Source organism: Rhinichthys klamathensis, unplaced genomic scaffold (assembly GCF_029890125.1).
Source record: "Rhinichthys klamathensis goyatoka isolate OS25496 unplaced genomic scaffold, OSU_Roscu_1.1 h1tg000329l_1, whole genome shotgun sequence".
NCBI lineage: Eukaryota > Metazoa > Chordata > Actinopteri > Cypriniformes > Leuciscidae > Rhinichthys > Rhinichthys klamathensis.
The window spans coordinates 332,346-354,919 of NW_026606844.1; the positions used below are offsets into that span (position 1 = coordinate 332,346).

Below are 22,574 nucleotides of genomic sequence, written 5' to 3' on the forward strand. Positions count from 1 at the left end.
TTTCTCTCTCTCTTTCTCGTTTTCTCTGTTTCTCCACGATGAGAACAAAAAGACGGGAGAGAATAACGACTGCACTTTGTCAGAGACCTCTGTGTCTACAGGGGCACTGGCTTGTTGATGTTTGATGTGCCAGCTCCGTTGTTATGACAAATTTTTTTCTGATGTGACCTATTTTGAGATGCTTTTTCTCCAGCAGTATCTTTTGTTGTCGGCTAACCCTTTGACCTGCGCTTTGTCTCAGGAAGAGACAGGCAAGGGCATGTGTAGATGCATATACATTTGAATATGTCCACTGAAACACAAAGAGGTCTTGTATTTTTGATTTAATTATTTTTTATTATTATTATTGGGGGCAAGCACCTGTCACATTTTGTTCAGATGTAAAACTACTTCTTCTAAATTGATTTATTTGTTTTATTATTAATAATACTACTACTACTACTAATAAAAAAACATATTTAGTTAGTTTTTAAAATTATATTAATAATATTTATTGATTTTTATTGCTGTTTTATGATTCATTTGTTTATCATTATTACATGAATAATACATTATTATTACTACTACTTCTAATAATAATAATGATACATTTATTATTGTTGTTGTATTATTATATATTCATTTAGTTTTTAGATTTATATTAATATTTATTGTTGTTGTTGTAATTATTTTACTTGTTTTAGCATTATTATTGAAATCATGATTGTTTTTATCTTTATCATTAATAATGTTATTATTATTATTATTAGTAGTAGTAGTAGGTAGTATTTTGGTTAATGTATTATTGTTTATTACTATTGTTATTATTATTGTTGATTTAGCATTGTTTTATTCTTACATGTATTATTATTAAATATTGTTATTATTATTGTAATAATGTTGCATTCATTTGTTTTTATTATTGTCAATCATTTGTTTTTATTGCCGTTTTATGATTAATTTGTTCGTCATTATTATATTAATAATATGTATTATTATCGTTATTATTATTATGTTTTTTTCATTTCCGGATTGTTGAACACGATAGTTTCCCTTCAATATATATTTATATATATTTTTTGTTGTTACTATTGTTCTCTCCATTGTTCTCTCAGCATGTGGGAAGTCATTGAATCTCTAATGCCAAATCTCCCAAATGGTTCTTCTAACTACTTACACACTAAACTGTTGTTTTCCACACAACCTATCTATGACAGCTCTTTGAGTTCAGTTCTGTCGAGGTGTCAGCCAGGGCGAACCTATCTATATCTAACGTTGGTTGTTAGGGGTTTGTATGGAGTACCTACAGTGGTGGATGGTGAGCATTTATATAATCCATTTTTAATTGATCCCTAGAGCCACTGATGTGACAGGAGGCTCTTCTGTGTCAGTGCCGAATATTATTCTGGGGAGAAACTAAGCAAGGCCAGTCTGGTCGGTGGAGGCTTTCAGTATCTCTTAGGATGAATTCTCTTACGGTGCTATAAACTTAACCGATTCCCATTCACAGTTACTGTACACAATGTCCCAAACCTTTCCTCTACCACAAAACCTTTCTTCACCTTTGCACCCACCCAAAATGGCCTCTTATCTATGTGCCACAAACCATTCTCTTTTTTTGGGCTTGAAGAATGTGAGTGTGTACGCATATGTTTGTGTGTGTGTACCTCTTGGTCCGTTAAAGTGGTAGGTGGGGAATGGAGTTTGGCTCATTCTCACCTGTCAGGATGAAGCTCTTGATCCAGTCTCCGAGGTCTCCGGGGGTCTCCGAGGAGAAACTCACTAATGATCCCCCTCTTGCCCCAGCCCTGTGTTAGTATGGATTATTTGCGGCCACCTTACCCCCGTAGGGATTGTGTTCCAAAAGCACAGTGAGAGCGAGTGAGAGAGACGTGTCAAACAAAATAGAGGAAAGGTGGAAAGATGGCCCTTTGCATCATCAGCAGAAAGCAGCGTCTGAGATGCCTCCATTTTGAGAAGCCTATCAAAGCCTTGCCTGTCACTCAGGAGATTCCAGCCAACATTTCTGACGGGAATGGAATGTTTCGCAGTGCTCCGTCAAAGTGGCTTCATGCCATTATGATTGGAGTGACAATCAAACTGCAACTACGGAATGTGTTTCCCGAGCAACGATCATAACACGCGTGACACTGTATTGAAAAACAGCCTGGAAAATCTGTTGGATTGCAGTTGAGTTAACGAATCTCTTTCCTTTTCGCCTGTGCGTAGGTGCTGGTCTACTCTGAGGGGCTTCATGGCAAATGGATGTTCAGCGAGATCCGAGCAGTGTTCACCCGACGCTTCCTGCTTCAGAACACAGCGCTGGAGATCTTCATGGCCAACAGAAGTAAAACTGTCTTATGTGTTTTCCAAAACATTGACCACTCAAACTATCTAGTGCTCTGGATCTCTGTCCTGCTGAAAATCCTGAGTTTTCAAAACTTTCTAAACCAGCGAAACATGCTTGGTCAACCAGCTTCAAAAAGTCCACACCCACTGTAAAAAAAAATTCCTTTAAATTTACGTAAAAAAAACGGCAGCTGTGGCTGCCAGAAATTTACCGTAAAAAATACGGTTGCGGTAGCAACATTTTAGGTTTTACAGACTTAACTTAAATTTACAGTAAAAAAAAAAAACATATTTAATTATCTGATATGTTAACCCATGTGACTATTGCAGTACTAATTCTGTTTTTTACAATTGTAATACATTGACAACCACCAATCACTGTGGTGATGAGAGTCACATGATGAGTCAAAGCTCATCATAAACAGCTTTTCCACACGCTGAGAAAGTATACTAATATACAGTATATAAGCTGCACAGTGCCATTCACACAAACACTAAACAACCATCATGGTAACACACATGAAATTTGAAAAATGCAATAAACATTCACCCAAAAATGAAAATTAGCCCATGATTTAACTCACCCTGAAGTCACCCTAGGTGTATATGACATTCTTCTTTCAGACAAATACAATCTGAGTTATATTAAAAAATGTCCTGGCTCTTCCAAGCTTTATAATGGCAGTGAATGACTGGATGTCTTTGGAAGTCCATCAAAGCGTATCTATTCATGATTAAAGTGCTCCACGCATCTTCGGGGGTTAATAAAGGTCTTTTGAAGTGAAGCGATACGTTCGTGTAAGAAAAATATCCATATTTAAAACTTTATCGACTAAAATAACTAGCTTCCGGCTGACGGCCGTACGCATCGACTTACGCCAAAAGAGTAACCCTTGAACTTGACACACAACGTAATGACGAACGCAGTTGCCCAGCCCTGTTTACGTTGTGCGTCAAGTTCAAGGGAAGAATGTCATATACTGGTACACCTAGGATGACTTCAGGGTGAGTAAATCATGGGCTAATTTTCATTTTTGGGTGAACTATCCCTTTAATTTAACAACATTAAATGTAACATAAAACCCTAATGTACATAACTGATTCAAAAAAAATGAAAACTATGAAGAAACCATGCAGGGAATGTCAATTTCCCATATGTCCATTTTGACATATTTACGAAATATCAGTGCGAGTTGTTTACAGTTAAAACAGCTCAAACATGCATTTTAGTCTGGGACTAGGTTTAAGCTGACCCAGGACACTTTTTATGGATAAATCCCCCTCTACAGGCCCAATAAGTGAGCTATACTTAACTACAAAAGTGTAAAGTACAAAATATCTACACATTTAAGTCCAAATTAAGTCCAAATTTGAATTTGATAACAAACCAATCAAAAGTTTTTTTAAGCCATTTCCTCAGATTCAGGGCATAGACTGAATGATCGCTAAGCAGTATTTGTTTACCCGTTCTGAAGTCTTTGTACCGTTTGTGGAAATGTTTACTCATATTTGGATGTACTCTACTGTAGGCCTTTGTTTAACTTGTGACGTCATTGCCTCCCTCAGCGTCCGTCATGTTTAACTTCCCCGATCAGGCCACAGTGAAGAAGGTGGTCTACAGTCTTCCTCGCGTGGGCGTCGGCACAAGTTACGGCCTTCCACAGGCCAGGCAAGTCTGTTTCTAGTTCTCTGGAACACCTGCACGTGGTTGCCATTCAAAATATTGTTCAAAACAATGTTTACTTCGCCTTTATTTTGTTTAAAAGTCTAGCATGATGACCACATCAAATGTCAGAAACGATTGATCCTGAGTGTACTCCTTTGCTGTTCAACTGTTTGGAATACTTGGAGGTAGAGGTAGTTAAAGTACTTGCGGCATGGGTGTTTTTGCATGTTTGTCCCTGACTGACCCTACCAAATAAACCCATATTCTTTAGAGTATTTCAACTGAAGTCTATTGCCATGCTAGTAACAATAAGTGTACACATAGTGTTGTGCGTCAAGGCTCATCGATGCACCAGGGCAACGACGGCAACGAAGGGCAGTCTGAGACAACAGAAGGGCTTCTGTGGCACAAGTCACACTCATTTTTAATGATGGTTATGGGAGGAATGTGTCACAACCACAGTGGTGCTGTGTATGGGACTGTGTAGCCGCAGACCAATCAGAGTGCTTATGATGACCCCTGTCCACCATCGAAAGCACCTACAATGGGTTCGCGAGTGTAATAATAACTGAACCGTGGAGCAGTAGAAGGAGGTCACCTGAATCCTGTTTTCTTGTACATCACGTGGACGGCCGTGTACGTGTGCCGTTTACCTGCGGAAGTGATGGAGGCAGGATGCAGTCTGGGACGACAACAAGCCAGTGGAGGGGGTGTGATGCTCTGGACAATGTTCTGCTGGGAAACCCTGGGTCCGGCCAGTCATGTGGATGTAAATTTGACACGTCCCACCTACCTAAATATTGTTGCAGACCAGGTACATTCCTTCATGACAATGGTGTTCGCTGAAGGCAGTGACCCCTTTCAGCAGGAAATGGACACTGCACACATTGTTCAGGAATGGTTTGAGAAAAATGATGAAGAGTTCAAGGTGTTGCCTTGGGCTCCAAATGGCCTGGCCTCCTGGCCCTGTTTTAGCTGCACGCGGAGGACCAACATGTTTTGCTCATCTGTGTATTAATGCTTCATTATGTTCAGCAATGAATTTTCATAGCTAATAATAAGTACTCCATTCTCTTGTTTTTAGTCAGAATAAGTGCAGGGAAGTTGCACAGAATTATTCAAAGAAACACATAGAAAGAAAGTCCTGCACGTGAATGCGAATCCCTGAGAGAGGTCCGATTCAGGCGCTGCACCAGAATCCTCTGTTGTTCTCATATTTTTAGCATGTGTGCTGCATATACTTCAAGAGCAAAGGCGCATTATGGTCATCTGCAAAGAATCTCTTTTGCTGGAACTGATGCATTCATTACACACCACAGTAAAGAGCGTGACAGCCTTGCGTGTGTGAGCTGGTGTACTCTTTTGTCTTTTTTTGGAAGCTAAATGTTACAATGTCATATTTTGAGTTATAATCCATTTGCGGAACAAGCCAAGTCCACAATAATCAAAGTAAATGAAAGCAAATGTCAAGCTGGACCTGAGCCCTGCTTATTGGTGAAGTTTTGTGCTTATGTGTTTTTTTGCAGGCGGATTTCTTTGGCCACCCCTCGTCAGCTCTTCAAGTCCTCTAACATGACTCAGCGCTGGCAAAGACGAGAGATCTCGAACTTTGAGTACCTGATGTTTCTCAATACCATTGCAGGTCAGAATTGATTTGCTTGTCAGTATTAACCAGTCATTTAAACTAAAGTATTTTGGACCATTTGCAATCAAGTTTGACATCGGCTTTGATGTGAATGATGAATTTGTCCACTGATCAGTGTTTATAAAATACGTCCGCTAGAATCTTTTGGTTGGACATGGCAAATTATATTATGTTATTATAACATGATAATAACATTTAAACCAAATATATATATATATATATATATATATATATATATATATTTGGTTTAAATGTTATTATCAGTTTCTTTTTTCAAACAAAAAGAAATTTACTGTCTTTCCCCTCATTATTTATTTAGGAGCTATATTTTCCCTTCGTACTCAGACGCTCTATCGTTGCGCAAAAGTGAGAGCTGTGGACTCGTTGGGCTAATTAGTGTGTCTCTGGGAGTGTGTGCAGAGTTGAAATATTCTGTTGCAAAGTCTCTGATGTGAACTAGTGAGAATTTGTGCGCACACACACACACCTCCTCTTGACACTGAAATGTGTCATCCCTGCTCGTGCTGCACATTCATGCATATTTATATTTAGCTCCGGCTTGAGTTCGAAACATTATTGTCAGCTAATTAGATGTAAGGCAGAGTTGGAATGGGGTAAAATTCATTAAAGGCAGGAGTGGTAATGACCTGTGCTGACAGAGGTGTCAGTGAAGCCCGGGCCCACCGACAGGAGAGAAAGAGGGGTGTTAATGTGAAGCCGGTCCGCTCCTAATTAAACACTATTGCGGTGATATTAACATCTTCCACCCGGGCCTCGGCCCTGTCAGCTCAACCTCCCCTCATCTCAACCTTTTTCCTCCTCCCGGCCCCACTTCACCATGTGGCATTAACCTGGTTAATCAAGTCTACCTCATCCTAAACCCAGAATATCTCAAGATCATTACGCTCAGGGTTCGGGATGAATTGGTTTAGTGTCAGTGTAAGTATCTGAATACCATAATACCAGGCTATGATTCCCTGTTTTGTTTTGTTTTGTTTTGTTTTGTTTTGTTTTGTTTTGTTTTGTTTTGTTTTCGTTTCGCTTCGCTCTGTTTCTTTGTTTTGTTTTGTATTTATTTATTATTTTTATTGTTTTTTATTTATTTTATTTTTTATTTTATTTTATTTTATTTTATTTATTTTATTTATTTTATTTATTTTATTTATTTTATTTATTTTATTTATTTTATTTATTTTATTTATTTTATTTTATTTTATTTTATTTATTTTATTTTATTATTTTGTCTATCCATTGCAGCCTCACAGCTAGGTTGCAGTTCTGACGAGACCAGTGTTTTGCATTGATTATTCTTTCTATGTGCATATAAACGTATTGTGTTGATAGAAAAAAGCAAAGAGCTATAAGAAGAAAAAATACTGTCCTTTATTTGTAGCATTGTTACTTAAAACAATCAGTAATAATATAATGTTTATCATAATAATGGCAACGGAGTAATTAATGGCATGTTTGTTTAATTAACAGCATTGAAACTAAACTGCGCATATTGTATAAAACCACTTGAGAGCTTTATAAATCATACTGTTTTATCTGTGCGCTCTAAGAGGTGGCCGTTTAAGAGGAAGATTAATGACAGTCATTTGTGATGGGTCTGGTAATTAGCCCACACACACTATCATCTCCAACCATCATGACAGGCCTGGAGAACCCAGAACCAAAGCCCACATCATCAAACTCTCGAGTCTCCACACATGCTCTCTTGCTATTCTCAGTCAGTCATCTGAACTGAGATGCCCCTGTGGGTTAGTACCACTTCGGAGGATTTTAACCTTTTGATTAAAGGTCAGGATCAGGTTTACTTTGTGCCCTCTCAGAGTTCCACAGGAAATACCTGGCTTCCAGTCGTTGTGTGAGTAATCGCACTGTAAAGATGAAATAGCCCCACTGTATCCCTTCTTTAAGAGATTCTGTATATCAACATGACCAAGCTTCAGTGGCGTCCTCACAGCTCCAGATCACAGCGGTAGCCAGACGAGTCTGGAAACTTTTCTGTCCACAAGCACAAATCACGCCAGCACCTTTGCAATGTCTCATAGAGGGTTTACAGGGATATATATATATATCAAATTGTCATTTTCCAAAAATCATTTTTTAGGTTTTTTTGGAGAGGTTTATTTCTTGACTACAGTTTTCTTTCATAGAAAATCCGATATATAAGATTGGAGCAGAATCTGCCACATACAAGTTTTTTTCAAACGAAGTAAAGTGTGTGTGTGTGTGTATGTGTGTGTGTGTGTGTGTGTGTGTGTATGTGCATGTGCGTGCACGTGTGTGTGTGTGCGTGTGTGTGTGTGTATACAGTGAATATATAAAAACGTTTTCAACTTTTAACTTTAGTTTTAAAAATTATATTTTATATATTCTAAATTTACAAGTATACATATATAAAGAGAAAGATTAGAAATAATTTCTAAATTTCTAAAAAATTAGAAATAAACTAATAAATGATTAATAAGAAAGAAATGAATAGAATTATTTCTGAAGGATCTTGTGACACTGAAGAGTAATGATGCTGAAACTTCAGCTTTGCTGTGACAGGAATAAATTACTGTACATTTTAAAAATATTAAAATTGAAAACAGTTATATAAAAATAGTGATATTTCACAATATTACTGTTTTTACTGTATTTTTATCCAATAAATGCAGCTGTGGTGCACAAAAAAAAAAATATATGTATATTTAAAGTTTGCAGTCATAGCTTTTTATGTGTCTTACATATCATACTCAGTGAAAACTGTCATCTGAGAGAAATTATAGGGCATTTAGAAGAGAGATAAGCCATTTTATAGCTTTCTTTTTATGATTGGATCTCCTGTGACAGTTATTACCATCTGAAATCCATATTCCTAACAGCAAGGAAACAGACGCAGGGCAGAAAGAGAGAGAGCGAGATAAGGAAAGATGAAGAGAGAGAAATGGAAGGAGAAAAAGACAAAGGCACATCTGGCGTCTATTGCATTGCCGCATATGTGCTCCGTCATGGATACTTCGTATAGGTCTCCATGGTTACCACAACTCTCTGGCCAATCAGAGGAGAGGCCTGACTGTGCCACAGGGAGGGGTGTCAAGGGTACGGTGTCATCTTCTGGAAGAATTTGCATGCCTTTAATTACACCCACTCCACAACTTCACCGCACAATTTTCACTTTCAAGAAACTTTAACCAAGAAAAGCTTTTAAACCCCTCCACTGCTTGTAATACAGTCATTAGGCGCTGTGACAGACAACCACACCAACATCTGCTTGTTCATCTCGTTGAAAACTCTATTACTGTACATGTTATTATGAAAACCTGAGTTGTTGTTATCATCTTAGCTCGCAGTGGGATACTGTGTTTGTCATTACACGCAACACACTTGTTTCTGTCTTTTTAAAAATGAGGCAGTCATGTCATTGATATTATCCAAATTATGAATTTATAATGGAAAGCACAATAACCCGTAGTCATGAGCCCTGCAAAAATATCTCGGACCAACATGACAATGGGTCGACAGCTGCAGTGCTGCATGTTGGATTGCCACTGTGTTTCTCACCTGCCTTACACTAATTTCAAATACCTTTACTCTTTCAGGAAGGACGTACAATGATCTGAACCAGTATCCTGTTTTCCCGTGGGTCCTTACAAACTATGAGTCAGAAGAGCTGGACCTGACAATTCCCAGCAACTTCAGGGATCTTTCAAAGGTACAAAACACATATTTACATCTATAATATCATCTGTCTGTCTGTCTGTCTATCTCTATGTGTGTGTGTGTGCGTGTGCACATTACAAACAAATCAAACTCAACATCAAGCAGCCATCCTCAATCTGCACAAACATTTAGGGTTGGTCAGTGTTCTCTTTCAGGTATTTTCTCTCAATAGCTTCAATCTGGTTTTAGATGGAGAGGACTTCATATATTAATTAAGCACACTCACAGAGTTCATCATTTTAGATTTGTATGCTTTAGAGGTACAGTAAATCATCTGCTTTTCTGCCTACATTTCTCCTCTCCAGCTAGTCTATAAGTTGTCACATTCTCTCGTTCTCATGCACTCATTTCCTTACGTTTACATCTCACAAGCTCACTGACCTGAAAACAACCACATTCCTGTCTGAGCGTATCTCTCTCTATATAGCTATCTCTCTTCCTTATACACTCGTATCCTCATTTCCAAATCATTTCTAAATCTGCAGACTAGAAGACTATTACTCTATATTGTTCTGGCTTTTCCTGACAACCATTTCGTGGAAACTAGTGGATGGTTCATGACCGGAATAAGATTGTGGACCAGATCCAATGCCATTGGCTTTGCAAGATAATTCTTACCCTTTCTGCATTCAGCATCAGCAATATCTGTTTAAAATGTCTCTCCAACAGCGCTGTAGTCCCTGAACATGTCAGCGTGGCACCAGGTGGGCAGAGGAAGCCCCCTGGCCTGAGGAAGACAGTGATGTATTGTAATGTATGCTTGTGACATCCACCCTGTGCTGTTTACCAGCTTGAGCTGCCTTCATTAGCAGGAGTTCACAGGCCTGCGGCCGTCCTGACGCTTGTCCTTGGCCAACCTGGGGCTCTAACCTCTGAAGGTTCAGTGCTGCTGAAACAAAAACAGGGCTTTAACCTCCCTCCCGAGTCCCTTGCTGTGAAGACCCCTGCCTTTGTTCAATAATGTATGGAGGGGTGTGCAGCCTTGGGGGTGAATGTGCGTAGGAGGGGAGTGTGTGTTATTGTAGATAATGAGGTAGGCGGCTTTTTTGGCTTTGTGGTGAACATGCTTTGTTCAGTTCCTGTTCTTTTTCCCCCCCAATGTTGCCAAAATATGTGTTCATCCATGCGGCAGGCTTGGGCAAAATTCAGAACTAAAGAATTGGAAACTCCCTTCACGAGTGTGAATTTGAATTGGCCACACCCTACCGGAAGTTCAGTTGGAATATGAAATGGAATCCATCTATCTATCTACCTATCTATCTATCTATCTATCTATCTATCTATCTATCTATCTATCTATCTATCTATCTATCTATCTATCTATCTATCTATCTATCTATCTATCTATCTATCTATCTATCTATCTATCTATCTATCTATCTAGTCTGTCCATCCGTCTATTGTTATGTCTGTTTGTTTGTCTATCATTCTATGCTTCTCTACATCACGATTTAAAAAGACTTTATCAATCCAAAATTCGAAGTTTATCTTGACCAATTTTTTAAAGTTAAAAGTTTGCTACCTCAGTTCAAATTTGGGGATTGAAGATGAATTTAAACGGCATTCGTTTAAATGAAATTTTGTTGGATTTGTTTTTTGTAAAGTTTACATAGCACACAATCCAATTATGTACAGTTACTGACTACTTGTAGATGTGTAAATATAATAAACCCAAAAAGCACATATTGACATCTTGCATTGCAAACTTTCCTGGGAAAACATATAAGTTGGGCTGCCGGTTCATCTGAACACACCCTCAAATTCTCACCTGCCATTCTCACACAACTCCCAGAGCCCCAGACACGCAAACCATTCTCCGCCGTTCCGTGAGCTGTGGTCACGTGACCTGCCCGGCAGGAAACAGCTGCCAGTCATACTGGTGAGAATGCCCTGCAGCGCTGTGGTGATGGGCAGCATTGTGGAGAACTGCCGAAATATCCCGCTTGATATGTACCATAATTCCCCTCTCAACACCACCGACAATACACACCTGAAGTTATTCCACCAATAGTGTGTGCATTCAACTGTACAGCGAATAACGAAAAACAGGTCTCTGGGCACCCTGGGGCTAAGACTAGCACATTTTTGCATGGCAGCTACATTGACATGGCAGACAGATTTATTAGAATCTAATGATTATTTCCTTTTTGATGGACAGGTGGCTGATAGAAAGGGGAAGCCGTCTCGCTCGCAGCTATTAATTGGCGCGTGCTAATGCGAAGCCATCATACCCTAGACCCGCACGGAGCGCAACCACGCCAAACTCTCTTCTGCGATACCATATTATTCCACTTCTTTTGTCCTGCTTTGACAGGAAATTAGATGAAGTGTCTCCAACGGATCTTTTCGAGTGGGCTAGTGAGGTGGAGCGGAGAACTGACAGCAAACATAATTACCTGAGTTGTGCAAATCTCTTGTTATGAATGTCTGATTGTTCAAGCGAACATAATTCTAGTTGACTGGACTTGCGTTCACACAATTATCTCGCCAAATATGAATCCCCATGTATCATCAGTCAACATTTTCTCATGAGTTATTTATCATTTTTACATAACTTATATAATATGTAAATATAGTAGTTAAGTTATATGTTGGGTTGCCAGTTCTCTCTCTCTCTCTCTCTTTATTTATGTATTGTGTTTTATTTATTTATTTAGTTTCTAATTACATTTTAGTCCTTTTTGTTAAAACTTAAAATCAAAAGGCCCCCGGAAATAAATTTTTTAGTTTTTTAGCTTTTAGTATGAATATGTTAGCCTTAAGGTTATTAATAAGCTTGTGTGTTCCAAAACAATGACAAAATTCGCATTTAGGAGATGTAAGCATTCAAAACTTAGTCTCTCACTTCCGCTAAAATGGATACACAGATGTTTATGACATCACCGCAGACTTCAGCTTCTCAGCACATCTTCTGTCCAATCAAATGCTCTCTAGAATCGAAAGCGTCCCGCCCCCTATGCTATAAATACCACCTGGCCAAAGCGACCGTTAACACATCATCACGGAGCAATATTGGTTGGAGATGTGTGTTCGGTTGCTTAAAAACTGTATGTTGGTTAAGAATGAAATGGCTAGAATTTAATCCCACCTCTAGTATTGAATCCAACGTATCATTAGTGCTCGGATTCGCTGTGAGGTAAACTAGCCATTGGCCATTTGAAAAGGGGGAGGAGCCATTCAATATGTTTCAGTGGAAATTACGTCAACGCATCATACAAAGCTGCGCGTTCCAAGGCTCTTCAGTGGGCCTTTAAAGAAGACTTTTTCCTTACAGCCTCTTTCTGCCTTCCGGCTGTTTACCAGCTCACTGCAGAGAAGTGCATTATTGGTAATGCCGAGCAGGCTTTCTAAAAACCCTGCTGCATTTACCCTCAGAGATGCCATATCTGTTTTTTCTCCTCTCTGCCACCACCCTCATCCACTTCCTCGAGTCTTTTTCAGAGCCGCGTCTGCTTTGTTGTGACTTGCAGGAGCTTTATTGCATTAGACCGAAGCTGCACATTGTGCTTTCGCAGGCTGACGAGGCCTGTGAAAACAAGTGCTACTCCTCCTGACAGCGCACTGCCTGCACACACACACCCTTAATGCAATTTTCTCTGATATATGAAATACAGAATGAGCCTCTCCAGGGGAGGTAGCGCAGATTGCACCAAAAGACGGCACTCTGGCGCGTTGCGATGGATAAATGACTAGCTTATCTTTTGAACATGAGAGAGTGGCCCACTGAATGATAATTGTTCTTGAGGTTGTAGATTGTATGCAGCAAAATGAGGTAACATGGTGAGAGGAAGACATCGTTTCAAATGTTGTTTTGTGGTTAGTTGTCATTACGTTCCATGGGCTTCACAAAGCAGACCTGTCAGAAGTAGTTTTTGACAAAGTTCATTTTATCTGCTGCCCATACTGCTGTAGCTATGTGACTGTGATTAGAGCGTGGGTAAACCATAATGACAGTGTATTTATAAATTCATCTCATGGTACTCTAGTTTTAATTTCTGTAAGAACATGCAAACGGATGAATTCACGAAGACAAAATGACATACGCATCCAGTGCGATTATTTAAAACTTACAGCATAAAGAAGTCTGCATTTAAATCCTTCCAGTTCATTAGCACAATAAATCTTTACATCTTCTATAAAAACTATTTAAAACGTGACAGTCTTCATGTTTAGCTGAACCCGAAGTCAAATGCTTTTCTTTAATAGATAGCTATAGAGAAACTAACAAATAAATGCATGCCTTAAGCTTTTTTTGTGGGCTCTTGAATCGTATCACCTCTTATGCAGCAAATGGCTTTTTAATTTTCAGCTAATTATCTTATTGAACTAGTATTGTCCCTGCACAGGTGTCCCTGAGGATTTGGTTTAATTAGGTCACAAGGGATGAGCTCATATTCTTTAAATAGCCTACTTGACGAAGATGTGTGATGTGATATAAATGTGGGTGACTTTTATTTTGTGCCCACAGATGTATGGGTCCTCCTAATTATAATTAATGAATAAAAATTAACTTCTAAGTGAATATTTTTGTATTAGTTTACACAGATTTAATTAGTTAATTAGCACTTTCTTATATTCTACACCAAAAGAAAAAAAAATCTATGCCAAAAAAATGGATGACTGAATAATCTGGTTGGGTGTATTTGTGTGTGTGTGTGTGTATGCGTGCGTGTACATTTCAGTATAATATTACTATTAGTATTCATATTACAACTTCTAGTACCCTTTTCCAATGGAGTTTTTTTTTTTTTTTTTTTTTTTTTTAGACAAATCATGTGCTTTAAATACGTTTTGCTGCTTTGCCAAAATTATTTTTTATCTTTGACAGCATTTTTGTATGACTTGAATTTTTTGGGGGGGTTGGGATTCTTTTATCGGCTGCCCTGCTTTCACTATTAGCATCTGTTGCGGGGTGTTTCCTCAGGCTAGTTTGGGGAACGGGAGTCTGGAAAACCTTAAATTTACACCAAGCCCTGTTTTCTATTTAAGACCGATTCCCCACAGGGTCTTGCACAAGACAATTACATGGTTCTTTGTTCACCCTGTTAAGTGCACTGAGCATGTCATTGAACATTGAATAGGAAATAGTAAATTGCTATATGGCTAGTGAGGTTAGCATAGATGTTAACTGCCCTGCTTTGTCCTTTTAAATTGGCTTGTTGATACAAAACTAATTTTGTGATATGTACTACAAAATCCTAAAAGCTCCATACTTCAAATATTTTTAAAGGACTATACCCACACAAACCACCTTTAAAAAAAAAAAAAACTAAAAACAAAGATGGACAGTTTTGCTGCTATTTGACTTAGCGCTGCAAAACATTTGTGTTGCCTGTCTGTTCCACAGCTGCTGTGCTGAACTGGGAAAACACTCCATGTCATGCCAAGCACAATATTTCCCTGGTTAAGTGGGTCTTTTTGCTGCTATGAGATGGACTCATCTTGCAGCCAGCGCTGGTCCCACTAAGAAGGTTTTTACAGTGTGCTAGACTTCCTGTGGCAGCTCACCCAATCACGGTCAGCCCTAGACGTCACATGGCAGGTCATTATCAGCTCATAAATCTCAGCAGATCTCCATAAACTTCTCTTTCATTCGCCCCAACCGTGCTAACATCGGCGTTGGATGGTCATTAGAAAGGAAAGGAATGAAAAGCAGCAGGGTTGAGGAACGGTTTTGAAGTGAGGGAAGAAAATAAAAAGTCACTTTTTTACGAAAACGTGATCCAAGTTAGGCTCAGATCTTTCTGGGGGAAAAAAGCAAATGAAGAATTTGTTTGTGGTCATTATCCTCTGCATTAAACCGTGTAGTGTTGTTTCCTTTCGATTAGAAAATGCCAGATATATCTTGAGATATTTGTTATGACATTGCTCTGTTATTTATGCCATGCTTTGAGTCTAGACAAATTTCCCACACTGCTCTAAACAAGCAGTCGCTCTCCCACGCTCACACTCGACTCTTTGAGATCTCAGGGAGTATTGATCTCCCTCTAGGGCCGGAGCTGTCCTTCTCGTCGTCAATAACACGTAGTATATTAATATTGACTGCCCAAGAACCTGTGTCGCCCGTTGATTGAAAAGCTGTGGAGGCCAATTTGATCCAATCTAAAAGTTTCTTCATGGAATGATGACTGCTTATTTAGTTAAAAACGATAGGAGTCTTACAAGCTTGACTGGGCTTCATGAGCTATTTTAAAGAAATATTGGTAACGCTTCCTTTTACAGTCCTGTTACCCATGTACTTACTATGTACTGTTATTATAGTAATTATAATTACTGGGTAATAACTAGGTACTAACCCTGAACCTACCCCTAAGCCTACCCCTGACCCATGTACTTACCTTATATTAGCCAGTACTTTCTAGGTAAGTACACTGTAAGTACACGTAAGTACTGTACTGTAAAAGAAAGCGTTACCGAAATATTTTACTTGGTCACAATCCTCATTTGCAGCAAGGTCTGACGAAACAACTAATAAGCTTGAAGTCGCCAGTGGCAAAATGAAATCATTTGGTCATTAGTAGTAATGCTTTTAATTTTGAAATGTTGTCATCTCTATTTTTCTAATGAGACTATATATATATATATTTATGTAAACAGATATTTATGCAAACAGGTGTTTTCTGGTACAATACTTCTGCATCCAATTACCTTTTTGTTTTGACTGAATCATTTTATATTTTGCTTGTGGAGTCTAATAGTTTATATGATTGTTTTATATATCAGGGTAATTATAGGTAAAACCATAAAAAAAAAAAATTCTTGAAATAAACATGAACAGAAATAAAATATAAAAAATACTAAATAACAAAAAAGGAAAATGAAACAATGACAAAAACGCAGACAAAATGACTAAACCTTAAACTAAACTGAAATTAAAATGAAAACGGAAAATATAATAACAAATATTTAGTATAACACTGATACTTGTATATCATAATTTCTGACTTTGAATGATTTGGCCCAAGACTTGTTCTGAAAATCTTTTTTGACCACCGCAAAGTGCTGATGTTTGATGTGTTTGCATGCAATGAGCAATACTAACAAATATGAAGATGTTTTCATCATGGGGGATCCATGCAGATGTTCTTTTACAGATGTTACCCTGAGAAACAATTACAGTCTGAATAGTGCTTACGATGTAGTTGGATACATCCTCTGTCTAAGTTTGACTTTCAGCCATTACAGGATTTAGAGAAGAGAGACTGTTACAAATTGTTTATGTTGTATGATGACAGGTTTATCAACATCCGTATGTGTGTAAGAGAGAGTGAAAGGGAGGGAGAGAAAATTCCAGGGCCGAATAAATGCCAGTATGAGTGTTTACTCTAGACATTGTGCAGGATTTTCTGGAGTGGTTTAACAGCAGAAGGATGGTCAAGGCAGAGCAGTGTGGACATACAGGGTGTAAATCAGGTCAGACAGGGTTAAGCCAGGCCAGATTACTCTCTGTCTTTATCTGAGGCCTTTCAGCTTGCCTTACACACACATAAACACATAGAAACAGACATGGTACAGCTAACTCTATAGATATAGTTTACAGGCCAACAAAATAACTTTATTCTGTCTACAAATATGAAAGTTTTTGTTTTTTTTTGCTCAAAAATGTAAATTCTGTCACCGTCTTCTCACTTTCACTTAAAAAATTAGGTTGTTATTCAGTATAAATTTGGAGCGTTCATGAGAGAAGTAATAATGTTCGCTTTGTGAATGAATCATTATTTTGAGCTAAATATTTTCAATGAATCATTTCACAAAACCTGCAGCCTGAATGATTAATTCCGCATGTCACTAGTTCCTTCAGCAAATCACTGGAACAATTCTTCAAAATTTCTCCTTTTGTGCCCCAGATTGAAAGAAAAGATGGAAATCTTGATGGAAATAGCATACATAACCAGGGTTTGAAATTAACTTTTTCACTCACTGACCAATTTGGCTACTTAATTTTTAAGTTACCAGCCATACCCCCCCCCCCCCCCCCCCACCCCCCCACCCCCACAGCTTATATCAAATTTGGATTTCATACATTCATTTCTTATTCAAACATCAATTCATCCAACAATCTCCTCCCTTGCTCTTTCATCCTTTTTACCAAATATGTATTTTAGGTGGACAGATCAATACAAAGAGCATTTTAGGATGTTGGAAAATAACAGTCTTTTCTGTTAACCAATGCTTTTTAATCTTCGCTATTGCTTCAATGCAAATGACCAAGCGTGCCGTTATTTGTAGCGTAGTGACGGGTATGTTCAAGTAAGCCAGATATGTGCAGATTCTGCACAATATGCTAATATATCATGATGACTCACGAGTTAAGTATTTGATCTAAATATGCCAAATTGGCAAGTGATTTGACAGCGTTACTCGGCAGTATGTCCTGCATTTCTAAACCCAGTGCACTAGCAGGCACAAATTGACCCAGAGCGAATCCTCAAGGTCCTCCACTGAGAGTACATAGGATAGTAATACTGCATGACAGATAAACCTCAAGAAAAAATCCACTTGTTTTTCCTCAAGGAGTTCTGCCTCCTCTATCAAACATTCATGAAGATACTACACACACACACACACTCACTCACCGTCGCACGCAAACCTCTCAGCTCCGCAGATGTAATGCGCGGCATAAGTCTTCTTTATGTGACGGTTGGTTATCGTTTGTGTATGGAAAGTGCACGGAATGAGAACAAGTTTGTGGGGAATGGTTTGTTTTTCGCTTGTGCGTGTGTAGCAGCGGCAGTAAATATAATTTGACTACGCCACCCCGAGGTCTAACCCGGGGAACTGTAAGTAACCACCAAGACTTCTATAGAATTAGGCAATCAGGTTCGCGCACTGAACAAACAGAGAAATGGTTCGTACAAAGGAATACAATTTTATTAATCAAATTCACAGCAAAAATAGTAAACACTCTGAAAAGCTGACGTCAGCGTATTCTTAAAACACTACACACTGGGTAAGAATCAATACCACATCACAGCACTCCAATGGGGATCAAATAATTAATCATCAATAAAACACAATAATAAATAACACACAAGGATGTGTGAATCAGTGTCCGGACATAGAGTATATTTCACACACGCACACTCACAATACCGGGCTTGAGGCTTACTGGTGGGCGTCCAGCGACTCGGGCATGAGTATCCAAATAATCCACCCCAAACGCACGTGCACAGCCACACAACCAGCACAGCAACGGTCACACTGTGAAGGGAACCACACTACACACTAAAGAGGGCCCACCACCTCGAGCACGCCGTCCCCACCGTCAGCTCTCAGCGCCGCCACATATAACAAAGACAGAATAAACAAAATTAACGATAAGTCATAATTTCACACCATAAATCAAACTAACAATGATGACAAAGACAAAAAAAAAACAAGAACTTTTCCAGAACGGCAACAAAGAAAATGAGATAGAGGAAAAAAACAACAGTAATACTTTTAAGTCAAATAAACAAACAAAAACATGGAATAACCATGCACACCAACAACAATGCAGATAAATGAAATACACAAAAAAGGCAAATTAAATGACTTTACCAAACAACTATAATACTGGCAAATGAAATAACCAAAGAAACTAATGAAATTACTTTACCAAAACGACTATAGTGCTGGTAAAGGAAATAAACAAAGAAGCAAAATGAAAGTACTTTACAAAACGATTATAATGATGGTAAATGAAATAAACAAAAAGGCAAATTAAATGACTTTACCAAACAACTATAATACTGGCAAATGAAATAACCAAAGAAACAAATGCAATTACTTTACAAAACGATCATAATGCGGGTAAATGAAATAAACAAAAAGGCAAATTAAATGACTTTACCAAACAACTATAATACTGGCAAATGAAATAACCAAAGAAACAAATGAAATCGCTTTTAGAAAATAAGAACGCACAACCCACTCAAATGATCACATAACAAACACACTCATCCGTTGATACACACATCTGAGGGCAGATACTCAGTCGGCCACACAAGTGGCCTACGATGCAGTTTCCTTGAGCAAAAATGAACTCAGTCCATTAACTTGGACTCGCCGTAAACAAGTTCGACACGTAGGGGGACGTGCAGTAACAGTATTTAAGCAAAGCAGCAGTTGCCCCAAGGCAGGCCGCAAACGCTTCCTTGCTATAGTAGCTATCCCTAAAACACACAATAATGGTTTTATTAAGCTACCGCCCAAATAAGGCAAATACATTACCCAAATGGGGAAAACTTACCTGAGCCACAGCGCGCGACACACACATCTCGCAGGCGAGTCAACAAACAGGCGAGTAACACGTTATTCCGTTCAACTCAATGGAAAATGGGTTAGCCGCAACACAAGGAATTCTATGAAAAATCGGAATCCCACATAAACCACAAGCAAACTAACACAGTACAACATTTGCAATAGACCTCTACATACCTGCAACACCACCAGGAACTGGGTGAACCCAAACAACACAAGCCTACAACGTCACGCACTGCCCTAGAGGGTACGTTTCAAGCTTTAACCTCCTCCTCCTAACATGATTGGCCACCACGGACTCACCACAAGCCAATCACGAACCGGATAGGAAGGACAACAGCCAATGTAACCAAATGGGGAGGAGGGACTGGATTCAACCACAGTCCATCCTGCCACAATCTACCCGGCCTTTTTAAGTCGGCGCCACGACGATGGGCCACCAGAAAGACAAGGCATGTGAACCATTTGTATCAATGAAACAGTACTTTGTCTCCCTAACACACCGATCTTGGGAGATGGTGGAGGTTTGAATGTTGTCCAGCCGTTGACCGGGAGGTCTGACGTGCTCTTACTTCCGTCCCATCGGAGGAGTTAGGCAACACAGCCACTCCAGGGAGTGGAGAGCCACCCACCTCCACTGGAGGGGCTAAAAGGGGCGACGTACTGTGATCGTTATTGGCTGACCCTGTCGCTGGAGACTCAGACGCCAGCCGAGAAGCTGGCCAGCCCTGGATCATCAAGTCATAATCGCCCAGCCATTCCTCCTGCCTGGCTACATGTGAAGTGAGTGGCTGGGCGACAGTTTGGTCAATAAGAGGAGGCATTGGCACATTTTCGCAAACCACCGGTTTCAACAGGGAGCGATGCACATGACGAGCCTTGCTCAGGTCACTTACTGGTGCCACGGTATATACCGTGCCACCCTCCTTCGGTACTCTCAGTACCTGGTGCATTACTGAGCTCCACATGTCATGAATTTTGTGGCGCCCCCTCACACTGAGGTCACGGTGATATACTAACTGGCCCTCCTGTAAAGGTGCCTCGCGAACTCGCTGGTCATGGTTTGTCTTACGGCGTGTAGCTGCTGCTTGCAGCCGCTCTCTGGCTCCATGAAAGGCAAGTTGCAACCGAGCCTGATGTTCTCTGACCCATTCGTGAACCGTGACACCAGAGGGCTCAGGGACATTACCTAATAGAAAATCCAACGGCAAACGTGGTTCTTGCCCGAACATCAAGAAGAATGGTGACTCTCCTGTGGCCTGGTGGGGGGTGGTGTTATAACAATACAGGATTTGGGGCAAGCAAGAGTTCCAGTCTCTTTTTTGTGAGACTGGTAAAGTTCGTAACAGGTTGTGCATGGTCCTATTAAAACGCTCGCACTGCCCGTTTCCCGCGGGGTGGTACGGAGTAGTGCGCGTCTTCTGGATTCCATATAAACCACAAAGCTGCTGAATAAGCCCATTTTCAAAACTGCGGCCCTGGTCCGAATGTATTCGGCCAGGGACCCCAAACTTTGAAAACCATTCCCCCACCAGTACCCGTGCCACTGTAGGGGCACGTTGATCGCTAGTCGGGACGGCCAAAGTATTGTAACAGTTTAAATGTTACCTGAGTTTTTTATAGTTTATTTTCTGACTATTGCCTGGGAAATTACCTGGGTCAAGTGGTAGTACCACTAAAACCCGTTTGGGGGCACTAGTGAGTGGGGCCTGCTAGATATAAGCCTGGTAAGCAATGAAGAAGTCAGTTCAGTTTGGTAGAGGGAAACCGCATGGTTCATCTAAATGCTATCTGCTGATACATTTGAAGTCCTGGTTTGAGAACTCAGGGAGTTTAAGCTCAAACGTGAGTATGTTCTAAATGTGTCTTCTAATCAAAAATGTTGGTGTTATTGTCATGAATAAGTCTTATGTTAGCTGTTTTTCTTTTTGTAGAAAGGACTTTTCATAATTAACCACTTGTCACCATTGTTTCAAACCACACTTATTATCCTGCATTGTTTTGGATGATCTGATGATCTATACGTCTCCTGGAAGAGAGGAGTAGGAATCCGTAGGATATCACCACGCTGTAGCGAGGCATCAAAGGCCATTGACACCTTCATCTCATTCTCATACTGGATTATTGGATTTATATCATTGCGTCGATCTCAAATATCTCTTCACCATCATCAGTTCAACCCTTCTAAAGACTGGACACTGACGATAAGTTGTGTTTATAATTGTATCATTTACACAGAGACAAAGACTGGTGGGGTCATTCTATTCTTTATTATTATTGTGGGCAATTATATGTACATGGGAAATAAAATAGGAAAATAGTATTTGTTGAGTGAAGTGGTTTGAAATTTCGGTACCAGTCGAAATCTGTTGATCCCCCTCAGAGGTTTCATCTTTGATAAAAGGAGGTGTTACAGATGGCGCCCGAACAGGGACCCGCTTGAACTTTTGCGGGATTCCTTGTATTTAAAAATAAATTTCGACGGTACTGAAAGCCCTTCACAAACAAATATTCCTTACTATCATCTGCTATGGAAGAAAGAGAGCATATCACTGATTTTTCTGATGAAGCTTTCGTTCAGCGTAGGGATCCAGTGACAACTTTGATAGATACTTTTAGCGAATTGTATTTAGATACAGAGGAAGAAAGAGAAAGTAGAGCTGAGTCACCAGACCAGAGAATTGAACAAGATGATAAAACTAGGGACTTACCCTTACCACCTCCGCCTCAGGTTTTCCAAGAAGATGAGTTACAATTTGGCAGTAATGAAAGAGGCCAACGAATGAGTAGTATAGAAGAGCACCTTCATGATCTTGAACACAGAATCAGTAACTTCGTTACCTCAGAGACTTTGAGCATGGAACTGAGAGCATATGAAGACAGAATGAATTATCATCTTAAGAGAGAGATAGATCGAATTCACCAACAATGCTATGGCAAAATTGATGATCTAGCTAAGAGCATGGTGGATTGTTTGAAACG

At 39.5% G+C, this 22,574-nt stretch overlaps 1 protein-coding gene across 12 annotated transcripts in view; it reads left to right on the forward strand.

The window, feature by feature from the left end:
• Positions 1–22,574, forward strand: part of nbeab (neurobeachin b) — a 334,783-nt gene that overhangs the window by 224,205 nt on the left and 88,004 nt on the right. For all 12 annotated transcript variants that reach the window (XM_056271937.1, XM_056271943.1, XM_056271940.1 and 9 more), the window contains 4 exons: positions 2,209–2,326; positions 3,895–3,997; positions 5,521–5,636; positions 9,230–9,342. In XM_056271937.1, coding sequence (XP_056127912.1) covers positions 2,209–2,326; positions 3,895–3,997; positions 5,521–5,636; positions 9,230–9,342 — 450 coding nt within the window. The remainder of the gene's footprint in view (positions 1–2,208; positions 2,327–3,894; positions 3,998–5,520; positions 5,637–9,229; positions 9,343–22,574) is intronic.